This window comes from Drosophila serrata, unplaced genomic scaffold (genome assembly GCF_035046125.1).
Source record: "Drosophila serrata isolate PLE 108 unplaced genomic scaffold, ASM3504612v1 contig_245, whole genome shotgun sequence".
Lineage (NCBI taxonomy): Eukaryota > Metazoa > Arthropoda > Insecta > Diptera > Drosophilidae > Drosophila > Drosophila serrata.
Genome location: NW_028257143.1, coordinates 1,220,438 through 1,240,847, shown reverse-complemented (window position 1 = coordinate 1,240,847; position 20,410 = coordinate 1,220,438). Strand labels below are relative to the sequence as shown.

At 42.2% G+C, this 20,410-nt stretch overlaps 1 protein-coding gene across 1 annotated transcript; it reads left to right on the top strand.

Moving 5' to 3' along the window:
* Positions 1-4: 4 nt before the first annotated feature.
* Tektin-A (Tektin A) lies at positions 5-2,297 on the top strand. Its single transcript, XM_020955083.2, has 3 exons — positions 5-542; positions 641-915; positions 1,012-2,297. The coding sequence occupies exons 1-3, from the start codon at positions 183-185 to the stop codon at positions 2,132-2,134; spliced, it is 1,758 nt and encodes a 585-aa protein (XP_020810742.2). The 5' UTR covers positions 5-182; the 3' UTR covers positions 2,135-2,297.
* The last annotated feature ends 18,113 nt before the right edge of the window (positions 2,298-20,410 follow it).

Sequence of the window (20,410 nt, the reverse complement as noted above, 5' to 3'; positions counted from 1 at the left end):
GACCAGCAAAATTTCGGCGTCCCCCCAGCAACCCATTACCTTGTTTATAGCCTTCAAACAATCCTCCGAAATTTTCAGTTTCAGTCTGAGAGGAAACACTTAATGAAGCAGATTCGATCCGCTTCGAACAATAAGACACAATTTATTGTTAGTTTTTCCAGTCTTTTGTCCGTTGAACGAAAATGAAGTGTCATGAGAAGAAGTCGGCGGAACCCAGTGCCGAGTGCCAGGGCAGGACCATTGAGCTGAACCCCGGCTCGGCCTGCCCGGCGCCTCTGATTTGTCCCGAACCGCAGGAGCCGCGCTCGCATCGCTTAAAGAAGCCACCACAACCGGCCCTGGTGGCCTTAGCCCCGCATCCTGACGAGGCCGGCCAGATACATTTGCTGCAAAATATCACTGGACCAGCAATGGAACACCAGAAGCTTCAGGGAGATTTCCAGGCGGGAGTGGACGATCAGCAGAAGCAGTTGGCTGACATTCGAGCTGAACAGTATAAGCAGTCGCAAGTCCCTGCCAACATGCCGGAATTACAGTTTGCTGTAAGTTTCATGGGTCTTAAGATTACTATTTGCTAAATAATAGTATATGATTTATAACTATGATTCTCTACCATTATTAATTAATATACCTTTTGCAGAGAGCGATAGATCCCGAAGCAGACAACCTGCGGAATCCGCCCTGCTACCTACCGCAGCAGGGTGACGATCTGCCCCACAAGGACCAACTGATGCCCATGGGTCCCATTGGACCATGGGCCTCCGGCAAGGTGGACTGGAGCCCCATGGCCGGAATGACGGGAACCCGGCCCGTCGTCGATCGCTACTCAATTACTCGATACAGCCCGAACGAGTGGCGCACCAGAAACCATGAGACGGTGCAGTTCGTAAACGCAACGCAGGGAAAAGCAGATAAGTAAGGATCTTGTGCAGGCATTTGTAGATTCTTGTTGAGATATTTAGATAGTTCCTCTTAGTACAATTTAATTCTGATTATCCTAATTACCTGCAGGAATCGCTTCAGTTCCACCACCGAGTACCTGCGTCTGTCGGCCCTGGTGAACAAGTCACAGACGGAGACCACCGATCGGCTGAGGACCCGCGCTCAGCTGATTGGTAAATGGAAAAACACCCTGGAGAATGCCATTAGGGCCATGGCCGACGAGATTGCCACCATGGAGGTGGAGCGCGTCCGGCTGCGCAAGTCGCTGGTGGTGTACGGGGTGCCGGAGTCCATAGCCAAGGAGTGCATTGAAAAGCGGGCCACAAGGCCGGACACCGAGTTGGTGCGTGACCAGGTGGAGGAGGAGTTGGTCAACGAGCTGGCCCTGATTGCCGAGATCCGGCGCCTGATGCAGAAGACCCTGGAGGACTTTGAAATGCAACAGGTGGAGAACCGCACGGCTCGCCAGAGACTCGAGTACGACTGGAGCGACAAGAAGGAGGCCTACGAGATCGATACCCTCAATGTTGGCCTCAATAACCTGTCCAGGACGATAATGTTCCGCCCGGGTGCTGTGCGGCAGCCGCCGGAGCAGGCTTCCGAGAAGTACTGGGAGCACTTCAGCATGGAAACCCTGGATGACTGTGAAAAGTGTCGCCTCAAGTCGGTGGCTCTGCGCAACACACTCCACTCGATCATGATGAATGGGGCCCGCGATATGCGTACTCAGGCCGACGTGGTAGAGAAGGCACTGACCTCCAGGATCAACTGTACCCAGGAGGCAGTGCAGCGCTTCGAGAATGACCTCAAAGAGACTCTGCAGAGCTTGGCCGACGTGGAGAACCGCATCACTTTAATGATGCGGCGCATCTCGGACTTTGACAGCTCCATGAAGGTAGCCCAGACACGCATGGACAATCGCGGCTACCGGCCTAACGTGGAGAACTGTCGCGATCTCGCTCAGCAGGAGCTCATCGATGGGGTGCACACCATTCAGAGCAGTGTATCGGCCTTGCTCCACGAGCTGGAAGAGTCGGAGCAGGTCAAGTCTGACCTGGTCAATGCCCGTGCCCGTCTTGAGCGCGAGATCATGCTGAAGCGGCGCAGTTTGTTCATCGATCGGGAACGATGCATGCAGCTGCGATCACATTATCCCTCGGCCAACACACTGAGTGGTAACTCCCAAATGTAGACTGGCGAGTCTGTAAGTACCAGAATTTCAACCAGTTTGGTTAGTATCCAAATTAAAGAGTGTATTTTTTTTCTTTTTGACCAACAAAATAGTTCAAAATTATCAGGTGCTTAAATGTCTAAATGTATTGTTGTGATTAATAAAGTTGTTTGTTTAATATTTATTTATTTTACTTTCAAAACATTCAAAGAACATTGTCAAGGACTTCATTTAAGCATACAATTGGTGGATTTCAGAATCGGACCTAAAGCTCTTAAGTTCTTTTTAATAAACGCAATAAAATGCCATTAGAGGCCAATCAGACACGTTTGGAAATCCATATAACTGAAAGAAATATGTTGCCAACTTGGGCCACAGAACCATCTCTTCCCTGTCCCAGGACTCGACTTACACACACACGTGTTGTCCTTAGTACTTACCGAAACACGTTCAGGAGCTAGAACAACACGTACTCAATTTAGAGACACTCGGTCGGAGGGGTGACTGATATTGATACGGAGGTAGTTGAGTATTCGTTAATGTTTGCCTTCCTCGGAGCAACAAATATTGGGACAGTTGGTGGGTTCGCCAGGATACATGCAGGGAAGCCAATAAATTGCAGGACGAGGCCGGGAAGATAGCGTGCAGGAATTTTGAATTGAAAACAAAAAAGGATACGGCTCATTGAAGATGTTTTCCCTTTTTCGTTTTTACTTTGCATTGCTCCTACCTAACTTGGAGATTAATATTCTTACATAAAAAGTATTGTAACTTTTTAATAACAAAACTCGACCATAGTACATCGATTGAAGGTCACTGCATTTTACCAAAATATAGACTTCAAAGGGAAAAACAAGGCAGAGGCGTTGCTGAGAATGGGACATGTCTCCTGTCTTTCTTGGATTGCGTGTGTTCCATGGTCTTGTCTCCGGCATTTCCCTTCCTTCCGCATACGTGCTAAGCACTCGTCGGCCAAGATTTATTGCCGGGGAACGTGTTGTTTTTCATGTTGGCCAAAAAAAGAGTTGAATGAAGCACAAAGGAACTAGCGTTCAGATGGATTCTTCCAAAGTGATTGGGTTTTTTTCTTGTTCTGTCCCGTGGCAAGGTCAAGGATGGACCATCAAGGACTAAACAGTCATTCGATGATGGATCGCCAGAGAACTTTGTTCGATTACAAATATTTATTGTTATTTTGAAAGAATGGTAAGCAAACTTTCAATATATTTGTATGTAATTATCAAGTTATCAATAAACTAACAAAGAATATATCAGGATTATAGATTTATTTCATAGATTGACTTAAAATGGGTAAAGTATCCTATAGAAATATCCAAGTTACTTAACCAAGCCACTGATTTTCCAAAAGAGTTTTAACATGACCAGCTGAATACCTTCAATAAAATATGATACATTTCAGGGCTTTAAGTTAATTATAGTTCCACTCATTTATTGTAACCATAAGCAACTGAGAAACAGTGTAACTGCTGTGTTTCACCGCAAGTAATTTGAACTTTAAGTTCACAACACAACACAACGCAACACAAGGAGACAACTCTATTACCACACAGAAGCAAGTCTCGGGGGCATCAAAGAGCCATTACTCAAATTTTGCCAGCCTCTGCTTCCTTTCTGCTTCCCGGACTGCCTTAAAAAGGAAATATCGTTTTTCTTATGTTTGCTGTATGCTGTTAATATTTCGTAATGCCGGTAAAAATCACAGCGTGTGGTTTTCGCAGCCAACTTAAAAGAGGCAAGAAAACGGAAACATTGCATACATTTTGGCGCTGATGCCGCTTGCAAAAATTGGCGACTGTCGCCGTTTGCCACACCCCCATTGCCACCATTGCCCTTCCCCCTCCCTTACCAAACGCTTTTTCTGCCGACACCATGCGGCGACTAAGAAAAAATCTGTTGCATACTGTTTGCGGCGAAACGCAAAAAATGTTATATTTCAACCGCCCGCTGGGAAAATGGGGGGAAAAAATGGGGAAAAAGGAATCCACAATGTAGCGAAAAATAGGCAACATGAGACTTTAAAAAAATTGTTTGATGTCCGGGCCGGGTATGTGTTTCCCTCTGCGTTTGTGTACGAGTTGAGGTCCTTATTTGGCCCAGAGCTTTATTCTATGGGCCGTTTAAAGTTGAATGCCTCGTACTTGAGGTGAAAACTTTCTGCGAAACTATTCCCAGTTGGAGATGTAAAGTTGAATGCCACACCTTCGACCCTGGGAGGCAATAATTCAGCTTCAACGCAGCAAGACATGCAATTTAATTTTAACAAAACCTGACATTATCACACCAGCCAACAACACACAGACTGAGGGGGGTTAGGAAAAGGGGGGGGGGGAAGGCTTTGAGCGGCGGCTGCAACACAAAGTTAGTAACATAATAAGTAGCAATTTTCGGTTTCCGCTTTCCGGGCCAAGCGGCAGCAGCGTCAGTGGCTGCAACCTACCATAAAAATACATAAAATTGCGCCAGCTAAAAGAAAGCCCAGGGAGGCGGGCCAAGGGAAGACCATGCGCACAGATCCACAGCCACATCCAGAGCCAGAGCTAGAGCCAGGCAGAGAGCAAGGCGAGAAATGCCAGCAGCCGGAATCACTGGCACCGGAATCGGGGCGGGATCGAGGGATGGAGGCGGGTCTGGTTGCCAAGAAAGTATAGTAACTGCATGCGGAGTAAATTGGAATTTTATAGTTGCAGCCAGCGACGGTTCGTGGGCCGCACAGGTGCCAGCAGCTGCTCCTATGTAGCTTCGAGTCCGCCGTTAACACTGCAACTGAAAGGGAGATGCTATCACGGCTAGCAATTCTGGGAAGCGCTTTCCCATTTTCCATTTTGCATTTTGGAACAATCTTAAGCATTTCCTAGAGCAATCCTAGTCCAAAGATGGGTTTTAGTGTTACAAATTGATTTTAAATGCGTGCAATTATTATAATTACTCATAATAAAGGCCTCTGAAGTGGATATTTATAGGCTATAACCTTATTTCCCTAATAAAAACTTGAAGAAATTGAGTATTCCTTTCTCAGAACACAATTGATAATCCAAGGAAATGAAGATGCCGCTGACTTTGCAATGGCAGCTAAATTAGTTGCCGGCCACCTTCCGCATTCATGCCAAAGTCACTCAAAGCGACGACATCAGCGACAACGACAACGACAACCATGATGATGATGATGATGATGATGATGATGATGATGATGATGCGGGGCAGAAAGGAGAACGGAAGCAAGAGGAGGGACTAAGGGTGGTGGCGCAACAAAGGTTGCCGGAGCTCGTTAGCATTTTACAACACTGGCATCGGTTGCAGCACGTAGCTCCTAAGATGATTTGTGACCAGCTGCAACTTTTTGTTCCCGCCTCCGGCAGCCATTTTTGTTATTATTTCAGAGCTGGCTCGGCACTTCCGTTTCCGCTTTGGCCTGCGCTGCATGTAAATGGGGTTCCCCTACATTTTTTTTTTTGCGATCGCTTATCACGCATTGCAGGAAGAGAGTGAGAGAGAATGAGAGAGAGCCAGAGTTAACGTGGGTGACTGCTGATTTTATCTTTGCTGTTGACTTGTTGACTTGGCCGGGTTAACTGTTGTAATGTTTATGACTTCATTATGCTAATAAAATACATTATTTCTCGCAGTCAGCGAGGGTGCAACTTTATCTTTCACCCTTACATGCTGAAAATTCATTCAAGGTGTGCGACGATGACAAGTGGATTTATATTTTTACACATTATGCACACATTAAAGGGAGATTGTTTTATCATATTTAATATCATGTCCATAATTAAGGGGAAATATATTAAATAAATATAGAATATTGCATTTATAAAACTAGGTAGCATTTCTTATGTATTCTTTAAGTCCTTTATTCATTTAAATGCATACTTTATAACCATAAGATTCATATATTCTATTTGTCGCGATTAAGAATGATTATTTAAATTTAAATATTCTGTACACGCTCGAAACGATTTGAATGAGACATTTAAAAGCTATCCTGGGCATAGTTTTGTCCCCAATTGGGGCCAGTTTACAGCTGCCATGTGCAGATATGGCACTGCCCCCAATGCCGCAAACAGTTGATGCATTTTCCCGGCGCACCGCCAGCCGTTAACCGTCAACCGCCAACGCGACTCCTCCGCCTCCTCCTGCGTCAAACAAGCCGATTAGCATACGTTTAGCTCACAAGTTCGCAGAGCCTCATCCTCGGGAGCCCAGTGCAGGTGGGACGGAAATCAGCAGATCGTGTCAAAAGCATCGAGCGAGCTGGCCGCCGCCACAAGCCGCTGACCAGGCCTCCGACCAGGACGAAACTAAACCGAAATGCACCGCTCTGCGTCCGGCTCGCAGGACGCCGCGCTAATGCGGCGTGAATATGCAAGGAGCGATGGTCGACGGACATGGCGATGTCAGCTGGGGCCAGCACGCTATCATCATCAATGCACGATTTTTTGGTCGCTGTCAGGCCCAAATGTTTGCAGAGCATCCTGTGCAGCTCGTCCCGGCTCGCTGGGATTCCCCGTTGTGCTAATGTGCGGTTTTGGCGGTCGTCGGGAGATTAGCCCCAGTCCCAGTCCCAGCCCAGGACTCGTCCACGGCTCGTCTCTTCTCCCCGTCTCTTCTCTTCTCGTTGACGTTACCTGGAAAATCAAAATTCCAACACGAGCAGATTGTCGGGCATTTTAATAGCAAGAATGCAAAAGGCTCCACCTCTGGAAATGATTGAATGACATGCCCGAAATGCGGGGCTCCCAAATGGCAGCAGACAGGAGGCCCGAGACCGAAGAAGACTCTGACACGTTTTACTCACCGAAAATATGCAATGGAATGAGGTGGTTTTTTTAATACAACAAAAGTCGGAAATTCTCAGAAAAGAACGTCTGAAAGTCCTCTGTCTCAAAAAGGTGAGGGAATCACAAAACGGGGAATGTCATTTAAATTCAAAGCATATTTTCAACAGTAGCACTCTTTTGTCACTTTATACATTTTATATGGCAGACACTTGGAGAGAATCCGCTCATCTTATAAGTACAGCATATGAGAGTTCTTTTAGTAATTATTATGTCTAAAATATATTATTTCCAAAGAACTCGGTAACATATTAGTTATATTTAATAATAGGATTTAAAATTATGTAAAGGTGTAAATTGAAGAAAGGGAAAAACTTGCTGACTTTATTGGAAACTCAAACAAATCCCAAGTACCAAGTGAATTCTTCCACCTGATTAGCTGATGAAACCACGACTTGGCCAAGTGCTTCCCTCAACTCCACCTCTTGTCAAACTTTCCATTTTTTAATCTGAGTCGGAAAAGTGTGTGTGTAAAAATGGGAAGCCCGAAAAGTTAAAACTCCGACTCAGATGTCATGGCTCGACTTTTGGGCCGGCAGGAAAACTTTTGCCACCAAACATCCTGCGTCCCACGCTGCTCCCGAGCAGCTCCTGCGAATTCTTTGTTTGCGCATCTGTATGAGTGCCCTGACATGTGACTGCGCGGGTGTTTGCTGTGTGCGAGCTGTTTGTCTTTTAATTGTTTGCACTTAAGTCGTTTGTTTGTTTGTTTGTCTGTTTGTTTGTCCCTCGACTGCCTGTCTGCGCGTCCGTTCTTTCGGCGTTTGTCTGCCTGGCAGGTTACGACTTTTGTGAGAAAAGTCGTTAAGAGAGCGCTCAAGCAAATTACAGCCACAAAGTATGAAACGTTTTTTCGCCGGATTTATGCCAGGGGTGGCCATAAAGCGATGTATCCAAAAGATTTGTCCTGGGGACGAACTTGACTATTTGCATACCGTGGGGGTAAAGCCAACCAATTAAGGCTAAGAGCAATGAGCAAGACGTATGGTGAGATTTTGAGAATTGTAAAAAGCTAATCTATTTGCCAAGTAACAAAATACACTTCAACTTGCTCTTCCAAGAATAAGCAATACTTCCAACAACACTTGTTTCTGTCTTGTAATTAGGATGCAATTCAATAAGCAAAACAACATTTACTTCGTTTAATTTGAACTAACCAGGCCACCTCCCATCGATCAACTCTATTTTTCCCCACAATGCCAGGTCATCCAGCTGGAACACCTGCAATCAAATGCAATGCCAATTGACTTATCTGTGCGGTCATTCTATCAGCGTTTGCTCTCCGTACGGACAAGTTCCGCCTTCGAAAAGCAATCCCTCCTGCAATAACCAAATGTTTGCCAGGACAAACAACAAGCGGAGCCGGGCGAATGCAATCTGAATCCTTAACCTTAACACTTGGGTAAATTGATACACACATCAAAGTTGCGTTGCAATAGCCTCAAATCTTTCCGTAAATCAAGCAAAATGCAAATTTCACTAAAAGCTGGGTCCGAAACCGAAGCGGACCAAGGAAAGCGGAGACCACAAAACCCAAAACCTGCACAGAAAAAATAAGAGCAAAAAAAAAAAAGAAAAAAAAAAGGAAAATGCTAAAGCAAATGGCGAAAGGAAAATTGTTGTCCTGCTCGAGTTTGGTTTTGGCTGAAAGTTTTCGGGGTGGTCAACATTGGCTGCCAGGTAAACGGCCAACGGTGAGGACACTGGACCCACTCGCAAGCCTTATTTATCACACGTATGTATCCTGGCCCCGGATTCTCACCCTTCCATTACCAGATTTCGTTTTTGAAATCGCATACGAATGCTGGCCAATTGGATTTGGTTAGCCCAAGAGCTGCCCCCAAATGTCTGTCTATGTGTTTCAATGGATCTTATCTAGGTCCTACACATATCTCACTCGCTGAGTACACTTGGAGAATAAATAAATCGGAATGGAGGTTCTCTTTAAATTGAATTTCAGTTTAATTCTTTAAAATATTTGACAGAAAATGTTAACTTAGAGTCTATTATTATATATAAATATACATTTGATGCAAGTATAAATTCATCTTGGCTTTACAGTGTGTTGCCAGTGCCCGTTTCTGGTTGTTCATGTTGCCAAACATTTCACGCCTCCCGCAAAATGGTATCGAGGAGTTTCCTTTCCTTTTGAGCGTGGAATTTTGGCATTTGATTTCTGGGAAAGGCGAGGCATCAAGTTGATTAAAAGCGAACGGAAAAGGAACTGCAACTGCAAAATGACATTTGGGCTCACACATTCGCGTCTGTTTAATGCAATTTCCCTATCAATTAAGGCGAATTATTAATGCCGACGAAGTCGGAGTTGCTGGCGGATTCGAAATCGGAATCATTGCCCGAAACAACTGCGGCCTTATTTAATTAAACAAGGATGCGGGCATGTTTTATTTCAATTAGTTGCCGCTCCTCTGAATTGTAGAGGAAGTGTCCGATGGCCGGTTGCCGGTGCCGGTGGCCAAAAGTGGAAGTTGCGGCACACAAAAACCTGGGGAAAATAATTAACTGCATGCAACAATTTACTCGCTCCGCCTAACTGCTGTGATGGCGCACCAAGGGCCGTGATATTGAGCCGAGCTCCGTGGATTCCGATCTGCTAGCTGCTAGCGCATGTTCGAGAATGGAAATCTGCATTTAATTTATTGATGCAACGGCCGTCGTGACTGAGGACTCACTGTGCTTTCGCCGCCATTGCCGCCGCCTAAATGTATGCAGCGTAAAATTGTTAAATGCGCGCTTAATCTGCATATAGGCGTGGCTGCCACGCCCCCTTGCCACCCATTTGCACAATGCCCACCCGCTGTGCTCTCTTTGGCACCGAAATTGTTTCATTTCCCCATTAAAATGTACAGGCGAAAATGTTAAGCACTTTATTGGCTCGCCCCCGCCCAGCGCCGCCAAAGGGGGCGTGGCAGGTCTACCTACCTCCAATTGTTGCGGCTGTTTGCCACGTTAGCATATCTGTTTTTCATGTTCGCAGCGCTAATCGGAGCCCGAGTCCGTCTGTTCCGCGTGTTCGAGCAGCCGGCGGTCCCGGGGATTCCCCCTCAGTGTGTCCCGGGGATGCACATCCCGGGGTTTTGGGACAGTAGCCGGAGTGCATTCAGACGGCGATTTATTGCATTTACATGGTGGACTGGCACTGCCTTCAATCGTTTTGGGCCTCAAGTTGCTTAAAGTTCTCAAGTTCATAAGCAAATTTAGACTGTAACTTGTATTTAATTGAGTTGAAAATGTAATGGAGCATGATGTGGGCTCATTATTAATTCAAAATAAATATATTCCTTAAAGTCTTTTGTAGTTTAGATTCAATTCTTTCAAATAGGAAAATATATTCCTGAAATTAAATACAGGACCTCGTAAGGTGCCATCTTAAGCAGTATATATTCTAGTTCCCTTATTATAAAATGTACTTTGTTTTTATTTAAATTAAATTTTAAAGCAAATTTAATAATGTTAAGCCTCGTAGAAGTTATTTTTATATGCCTGCATGTATGTACATTCACGGACTATAGCATATATGCTTTGCTTTTCGGTATAAATCAGCGGTGTCCTGCCATGACGTTAGCCATTTACTATTTTAGTTTTCAGCATTTTAACTTTTTTTGGGGAGCTTTGTTTATTTTTGTTTCTGTTCAGCCACATGCTATTTTGGAGAGCCTGTCCCTGTCCCCTGTCCTATGCCCTTTTAGCTATTTTTGGCAAGGGGCCAAGGATCTGACTGCCATATAGAGCCATATACATTTGTACCCTCGGCTCACCAGGCTATAGCAGCTAGTGGAGTCGAGTTGAGTCGCAACCTTTTTGATTAGATTACGCAACGTAAAACTGGTTTGCAAATTGAATAAATGACTTTTGCGTTGCCAATATAAAACGTGTTTGAAATTTTTGATTAGGCGAGCACACAAACACACACACAGAGAGCGCGATTTTGGACCTTTCAAGGCACCAACAGCAAACAACTACAACAAAAAAACGAAAAAAAAAAGTAAAATAAAATGGAATGAAAAACAAAACAACAAACAGTAGCGGCGACAAAATGAACTGAAATGACAGAGGCCCAGGACATGGCCAAAATGTACCAGGTCCCCCGACCGGACTCCATTTCTCCCCGTCACTTTAGATGGCGGATCCTGCGAACCGAATGTAATTTGTCAATTTTGTCGGGTGGCAACGGGGGAGCCGTTTGCGGTCCACGTGTTTGTTGGCAATAGGAAGGCCCAATTAAAATTCATTAAACGTAAATTAACATTGAAGTCGGGCATTATAAATTAACTAGAGGGAACAATGGAACGACCTCGGAAACCTGCCGGAGAGAGCCAGGCCAATTGAATAGGGATTTGCGGAGCTGAAGGAATTGTCCTTGTCAGACCAGAACGAATTGGGTATAAATATTAGGAAAATATTTTCTACTTCTTTGTTTGTTAAGGAATTCTTTTATTGTCTATTTTTTAGATGCCTTATCAATCTATGTTTTCTATTTCTTTAATTTAAAGTTATTAAAAGTTTCATGAAAAGTAATAACTGATTTTTAGCAAGAAACAAAAACATTTAATTCTGTAATTTTTTGCGAAATTTACTTTTGTTATCGCTGTTTTGTTTTATTTACTTCTAACTAAATAGGAAAAAGATATTATTATTAGGTACTGCAATAAAGCTGAACTCTTGGCCATTGTAACTTTCAACTTTTCAATTCCCCTTTTCGGCTGGCACTGACTTGGATGCCAAGTCTTAAAATTTTTTTTGGGCCCTAAATTCCTGAGTGCACAAATCCAATTCAGGCTTAATGAGCTGTGTAATATTTGCATTTTGTTCACACCCCGAAGCACTAATTTCGAGGCTTTCCCTTGGCGGCTGCGCCAAGAAGTAGGCAGCATTTTTATTTTTCTTGGCACAGTGCCGTACGGAAAATGTGCAGCAATTGCTTGAGCTTTTCTGTTAACTTTCCTTTCTTTCTGCCAGTTTTGGCAATCAGGCAAATAGAACTGGTGCGAGATAAAACAAGAAACAGACACGGAAGAAGGGGCAACATAAATCCATTACAGATTGTGAATGCGAAATAAATCAGTGGCCATAATTCATTATTAAATCACTCATACGCCAGGTTAAACCAATTCCAAACGGTGAATGCAGGACAATTAGTGTGTCACTCAGGGAAAGCTGGGAAAGCTGGCAAAGGAGAGAGATGAGAAATGGATTTACCTTGTGTGCCGTCTCCGCTTTTAGCCAAATGAAAACCTCAAATGCGAGCGAACGAGGAGAATCTTCTTCGGCAAAATCAACAAAATATTTCAAAATAACAAATGTGTCCATTGGTGCAGGGCGCTGTAGGACAGCTCCAATGACAAAGTGCTTGCAAACGCACAATATTTGTCTAGGTCATGCATATCTCAATCCGGTCTGGTTGCGGAAAGGTGCGGGGCAGGTGTGGCACAGCCGGGATATATAGTGGGCTGTATCCCGGCCCTCATTCCACCTCACCCTATTGTCCTCTCGCTGCGATTCCAATCCAGTTTGCCAGTTAAATGCAAACATAAACACAAAGGCAAATACACAAAACGCAAGACATATTAATCAGTGCGAGACAAGGATGGCTGCTACTAGAGAGAGAGAGAGAGAGAGGAGGCTGCTAGGATATATTGTATAAGCGATTCCAGCATTGGCTTTGGTTGGCCAAACAAATAAATTGCAATTTGTGTAATCTTAACACCTAGAGGCCAAAATCAATGGCGAACAAAGTCCTTGGAGCAGACATACAAAAGCTTCTGTGCAGGTACACGGAGAGAAAGTTTCGAAAAGTAGTCTAAAAAGCTTTAAAAGTTATTAGCAAGGGGTAAATATATACATAATTTTATTACTTACTGCTTATCATAAATAGCACAATTAGTAATATTTTTGCAAACTTGTGTCTCACTATATTTCCCGAAAAACGAAACTTATAACGAAAATCATTCAATCTAATATAAAGTTGCATTTGTTTCCTGTGTATTTATACCTCAGAATGCATGGTAGCAGGTGTGTGGCAAAATATTTACAATTAAGCACAAAGGCAGCAGAAATGCATTGAGACTTACATTGTTCGACATGGCCGGAGAAATGTCATCTATCGCTGTTCAAGGCTATCAAAATGGCATAATATTTACAAGCTTGTTGTGCGATTTCCTGTCCAAGTGTGAAGGGATTAAATAGGATTGTGGAAAATTAAGCTAAAGTCAAAAATTATGTTTGATTTTAATTACAGCTTTGCCAACGTCTTTGCTGTCGTAGAAATACCGAGTCTTGTGTCTTATGACAATGAGAACTTTGTCTCTGTAAATTATTGGAGCAATATCATTTTCCATTTTCCACCTACTAAATCATTTCGCAGTACGTTTTCCCATTCAAGTCATGCACTTCTCGTTAGATTTCCGAGAAAGTATGTGTCTTCTTTTGTCACTTTGCCCAGCTGTGTTCAGGAAGTTTTATATTACATATATTTATGATTTTATACATATATTTATGTGTCTGTAAAATCAATTGAAACAAAAGAAGAATGTCATTAAAGTAAGGTCAACTAAATGATTGTTATTAGATAGACAATGAAGGTTCTTTCAATTGTCTTTAGTCTGCCATTTTCCCTAATAAAGGAATATCTTTAGACTTTATTAGAACTGAACACAATTTGAATAGTAAAAATACTTTTAGCTTATATTTAAGAAATTCATACTTTCTCTAAGTTTAATATCCCTTGCCGCTCAAATGCTTGAAATTTTAGCCGACTACATACATGTATTTACTAGCTTTATCATATATTTTAAGCCATTAAAACGTCCTGTAAAATTGGTTTCATAATAATACGTCTAGGCCTTGGGGTTTCCCCTCATAAAAACACATCTTGACGATGGACAAGCAGCACTCCAAGAAGGCCCTGAAGGTCGACCTCGAGGGTCTAACCAGAGTGCTTAAGTGCCTAAGCGCCCCATGATGGATGCAGCGAGGCACTGCTTAAGCTTAACCCTAAAAGCGCATTTTAAGTAATTTCAGAGCCTTGCCTATGGTGTTCTTTCCCAGCTTCCCAGCCGTGCTCTTTTCCCAGCCAACCCTTTGCTCTGCGGCTTAAAAGCTTTAAAGGAATTTATTGCGAACACTTGAAGTACGAAGATTTTTTACCGCTGCTCCTAGGATGTACGTACATATACATTTATGCATAGCTATGGGGAGTAAAGTGAAAGTGGCTCCATAGATGGGAAAAACAACAACCGTTGCTGCCATTAGCCGAGTGTTAGAGGTGCGTAGGTGAACGTTATTTACAATGGATATTTCATGGGGGGAGAAGCCCTCTCCCGCCACTCCAAGGATCCTGACCATACCATATTTTCCCAGCTTCAGGCGGGGCTTTAAATAGTTTCACACTTTTGTTTTTAGTTGTAATGTGTCCGCTCCACATCCTTGGTGCACATACATACATATGTACATATGTGGCATCGCAAACGACATATGCGACGAGAGTTTTGTCTCGAAAATGCAATACAATTGCACTTAATGGCACTGCACTCGCCCAAGTCGTGTGATTCGAAAGTAAATTGCCTTCGAAGTTTCCTCCGGTCGCCGGTCGGTCACAAGAAAAATGGGAAAACTGCGACGAAGGAGTGGAAAACAGAACCCGGGCTGTGTCTGTTTTTGTTGCGCTATCTCGAAGCAAAATGTATGACCTTTGTTGGGTGTTTTCCCAGAAATATTGGCTTTGGGGAGCGTAACAAAGATTTTCACATTTTCCCCGCAATATTGTTTCAAATGCAATTGCTGACAGTTCGTTTTCGGAAGCAGAAACTTTGAAAATTACACTTGCGGTAACTACATTCGGGGTAAATAAATGATTAGCCAAATGATTTATGCTCCACATATCAGCATCTATAATTAACAAGTATTCAACCTCAACATTTTCACAGCTAATCGATTTTATCAACGGGAAAATTTTCATTTTAAAACCACATTTCTTTGCTTTATTTTCCTGACACTCTGCGAATTAATTATGAACTTTTTCACACGGTCATAGTGTTTCCTTTTTTATTTATATTTCGAAAGGGTAATATTGTACCAAGTATTTGACACTTTACAGAGCCGTGAACAAAAAGGCCACAAAATCAGTGTAATATTTTTTGCAATGTAATAAATAAGTTATTAGGAATTTTCATAAAACAGTGTAATAGAAATTTCTATTGTCTTTGTATGTTGCAAAAGTTTAATTAATTTTCCCGTTTTTGAATATTGCCTTTATTGCGACTAATTAAAAATTTATTGGTGAATCATAAAAAGTCGAACAAAATAATAGACAATGGCAAAGGCACAATTTGAAGCTGAATATAAACTATAAAAAAAGGATTAGTTTCAATCCACAGGACCAGCTGGCTATTGACAGTGACAATGGACTGAAAATCAGCTTAAAGTCGGCTAAATATTAATACTTTTGCCATTCAATCTCTCTTAAATCTCCCCGCTCAGTCGGCCTAATTAATGTAGACTGCGAGCTCATCAGGCCGCTGGATAAACATTTTTACACACCCAATCCGCATTCAAATTGATTTATGTTAATTACTGTTTAACAAAATACGCCTGACTGATTGCTAAATTGATTTTAAATGAAATGCAAATACGAAAAAAATCAACTCGGCCGCGTGAAAAAGGGAAATCGGCCAATACCCCGCTGCCAATAATGACAATCTATTTTATCGCCCTGATTGCTCTCTCAAACATCAGCGAGACTCAATGATACAGAACGAGGGGAAAGTGCAAAAAGTGTATAAACTAACCGCATTATTTGTTAACATTGATTTTTCTCTCCCATTTTCACGGCAACAGAGCTTACCACTCAGAGGATAGATTGCAGAATATTTTTTTTGTTTAAGTGTTATTTATAGGTGTTGCTGTGAAGTCGACCCCTCGTTTAAATATAAATTAAAATAAATAAATTTGATATAGGCCCAAGAGTTCACTCATTCAATTATTTCCTTTGTAATATTTATTTTGTGAAAGTAATTAAATTATATAATGGCATAAGCCACAATTTCTTTTCTTCTGTGAAGACTCTGTCTCTACGATGCCTTGTTTTAAGCACTTCCTTTAATTGCTTCTTCGTTTTGCATCTGCATTTAATGCAATTTACACTTAATTATCATGTTTCACCTTTCCGCAAGCAAACTGATTAACATTTTTCCTCCAACACCTTAGTAAGTTTATCTTGTCCAGGATCTCTGGCTATTGAATATCCTGCCATTGAGCCAGCTGGAGTCTATTAAAGGAAATTAATTTAAAACTTCTTTACAGCAAAAAATGTAAAGTTAAAAAAGTTGCATTAGGAAAAAATAATTTCAAATGAGAAGCTCCAAGGAAATTCTAGTTTTCTCTACTTTAAAATAAACATTTACAGCCTGGAACAAGTCCCTTTGGAATATAAGCGGAATAGAAAGCAACGATATGTGTGTTGACATTTTCAAATCTGAGACTTTTTATGAGCCCTGTTAATGGGAGTCCCCTGCGGTGCAAAAACTTTCAGGCAGAGAAACATTATGTGAATATTTATAGAACTTAGCCTCCAAGGAATTGAAGACAGAACAAAATTTGAGCAGAATATTATTCTGCAAATGGAAAGCACAAACACTAGAATCATTTTTCAAATTTCGTAAAGGTTCCAAAGACTCTCAACTGTGCCATACTCTGCAGAATATATGTATGTAGAAGTTTCTATACAAACTGTGCTTATTTATGACCTATTGTTTCTACAGATCTCATCGGCCGACTCGTTCTTCATCTGTGCAAATTGAAATGTGGGTGAGAGCAATTAAGGAGTCCTTTGTCCCAAGATTAGGTAATGACGTGAGCCGGGAAACTCCATTGGCCTGTTTTCGGGGTCTCAGCTGTCAATTGCAGCAGGTGGAGGGATCGGAAGTGGGATCTGAAATGGGGGAAAACCGAATGTGGGAAGGAGATAATGCCCCGCCTTGGATCTTGGGGCCCAGGGAAAGCAATAGCTCGCTTATCGACGGGGGTCTTCGCTGCTGGGAAACCGACTTGCAACTGACTTGCCCCAGAAACTCACTCCTGAGTGCCTGTGCGTGTGTGTACGTCCTGGCGAAATGCCAACGCACAAAACATGCCATAAATCCACAGGCAGCATATAATTAATAAGGATTAATTGTGCACCAGAACTTGTGCAGCGACAATGCCGGCGACAACACACACACAGACACAGGACTCGGACACAGTCTTGGACAGGGACAAAGCCAAGACAAAAGGACGAGTGCCTGCGGAATGGGTGGACGTGAATGGAGATGGGGGTGGAGAGATTGCATGGTCATAGTCAAAATTTAATTAATTAATAGCACAACTTTAGGCGACCTGCATGTGTGCGCTTGTGTGCCCCAGAATGCTGGCGAAATTGGAGGCAAATCGATAAGCAAAACTCGAACTCGGAAAATTATCTCCGGCATGCGTTGTGGCACAAATATTCTCGCAAAATGTTTGCCTTAATTAACAGATGCAGATCAAGGCTCTTTATTAGAAAGCTAATTGCCAAAATATTCACATTCCATTGAGTAAAACTGAATGAAACTAGTTTACTTGCAAGCTACTTGCAATCTACTTGCATTTATTTAAGTGCATCAGCTGGAATATTGAAGTAAGCTAATTTATAGTTTCTTTAATTAATATTGTATCAGGGGACTAGAGTAAACGGAGCCTTTAGTTGGAACCTAAATTTCAAAATTAATAACAAATAAAATATAAGGGGCTAAGAGTTTTGTACTTTTATATTCAATAAATAGCTTTAGAAATAGTTTATTTTGAATTTATTTATTTACACATGCATTAACAATTGTTAATAAAACCGAATTACCCTGTACATATATTCAGCATTTTTCATCAATTTTGAAAAGTAAATGAATAAATGCAGCCTATGTATATATTAACAGAATATAGTTTGCATAGAAATTCATGACGTTACCTGATTTCGTTTCTTCCAGTTTACAGAACTATTTTCTTTACCTCAAACGAAATACACCGCCGATGTCTAGAGTCCTAATGAATCAATAAACTCTGGTATTTTTGCTTAGTTGCCAAATTGTCTCATTTACAAGCTGCAAGCTAATAATTAAGCCGTCATTTGGCAGCAACAGAAAATTATCCGCTTAATTCGAAAGGAAGCGAAAAGTTTTTTATTGGCCCTGCAATCCCAGAGACTTTTCTCCTCAGCATTTCAATTCCGTGAACTTTTTTATCAGACCTTTTACAGTTTCGTACTTAACTTTGCATTCACTTGGCCATCGCCTTCCTCCGTCCTTCCACCGGCAGGTGAGTTCCGAGGAGGATGGCAGGGACCTGAAAGACGGCAATTAATGTTAAGCCCTTGGCACGGCCCAAAGGATAGTTGGGCATTTGGTGGGGCGAAAAAAAATCAAAAGAAAAAGGGGAAACAAATTCCACACACAAGTGCAACCGCCTGGGCAGAGGGAAAAGGGCAGGGGATTGGTTTTAATTAGGAAAAGTGTTTTATACTCCAATAACATTATGGTAAGCCTTGCAGAATTGAACCTGAATGTAGGGGGAGGCAAGACCTTCCACAATTTAAAATGAAGTTCCTTTGAAATGAACTGTAACTACTTAAAAGTTGAGGAGGAATTTCACTTCACTTGTATGTGTACTTAAATTTCAGACAAAATTCAAATACACACATCTTATTTTTCGCCATTTTCTGAAGAATATTTTGGCATCGATAACTCATATTTCACGGTATGAAGAGCTAGGGCTTCCCAATAGCCATTTCGTATTTATCTCTGTTTACCATACTTTATGCTTGACTGATTTCCACATTAAGTGCGACTATTTTCTTCCCAGAAATATTTTTTATTATAACAACAGACAAACAACAATAAAACTTGAGATACGGTCGCAATTTTAGTATTTTTATATTTTGCTTCTGACTTCCACAAAATTGTTTTGAACCCACATCCACCGTATATTCCTAAGCTTTTTAGTGAGTAAACAAGCTTTTTGATGCCGCATAATTTGGCCACCGCCAGCCTGCCCGGCAGCCTCCCGCGGGTAATTTGTTTTTGACGCATTGCTGATAACGGCTGCGATGATGATGATGACGATGATGATGTCATAATTTTATTTTGCCCCTCCATTGCTCGGCCAAAAATCAAAACACAAAGCGTTTAAATTTCAACGATCTGTACGCATTCGATATAATTTGCATAATATTTTAATTTTGCATACTTATTGGCGCATAATTAGTTGGCTGTATTTGTTGGCAGGACCCGTGGATGAGGCGGGCTTTATTGTTTGGCTTCCATCCCAAAAAATATGGCATCCGAGCAGATTTCAGTTTTTCATTTTAATTCGAACTTAATTTTTGAAATGTATAAATATGAAATATATACCTTATAATCCGCAGTTCTCCCCAAGCATTTAGTAGAAACCTCACCTCGCTGTGTATTTCTTATTTACGAGCTGGCCACGTACAAACGCGCATTTTTAATGGACTCTGCGGAGCACTCCCGCGACCTCCATCATCGATACACTCAGATATACAGCGACCGGGTGCAAATCGAACGAACATTTTGGGCGCCAGATAGTGTTTGTCTAAGATCCACAGCGGTGTCCCATTGCCGGGGTACTTCTTTTTTTGCAGACCCTCGCCCCGGCTCCAATTTTTTTCTCCTGCCCGCTTCAGGACCAAACGAACGAACACAAACACACACTCGAGCTGCTGAGCGTTGCCGGATATTGGCTTCATACACCGCCAGCCAATTTTAAATTGCCAATATTGATTTATACGCCGCATGCGTTGCTGCCACATGGGGTACGAAAGCCGTGCCAAGGGGCTGCCGACTCCCGCGTCCAGGCTCCCGGTGTCGGTTTGCCGGGAGTGGGAGTCCTTGAGTCCTGGATTCGTGGCTCTTTGCCTCGCCCTGTTCATGGACCCTCCGAAGCATTGTTAAGTTGCAATTTTGCAGGTGGCTGTCGGGGATGCATTGCCGAAGACGGACGTGGGCAAAGTAAATGGCCAGGGGATTTCAGGTAGTTAACGCTACCAGAATTTATTGGCCGGGCTTTAATAGTTCCACCCGCATGCAATGCAAATGTGCTTCAAAATGCACAGTAAATAAAATTGCACTCTAATTGGGAAATGTGAGGGTTTACTGTGCGAAAACCTAAAAATTGTTTGACCTACCCGGCGGATACGTAATCTGTTGAATTTCTTTTGAATTTTATTCAATGTATATTTTGAAATAATTTGTGTCAAAGAGGGACTTATAAAAGATCAGTAAAAACATTTTTTTCAGTGCAAAATCATATGAGTTTGCTGCGTAGAGTCCTTACATATAGTATTACTTAACCAAAATGCAATTGGATATGCCATCAAAGCGAAAAAATCATTTGGCCGCCG

Excerpts from the sequence above, each read along its gene's own strand:
- Tektin-A (XM_020955083.2), top strand. The coding sequence starts at position 183 with ATGAAGTGTCATGAGAAGAAGTCGGCGGAACCCAGTGCCGAGTGCCAG. Across the intron at positions 543-640 it reads TGCCGGAATTACAGTTTGCT|AGAGCGATAGATCCCGAAGC; the intron begins GTAAGTTTCATG and ends TACCTTTTGCAG. Across the intron at positions 916-1,011 it reads ACGCAGGGAAAAGCAGATAA|GAATCGCTTCAGTTCCACCA; the intron begins GTAAGGATCTTG and ends AATTACCTGCAG.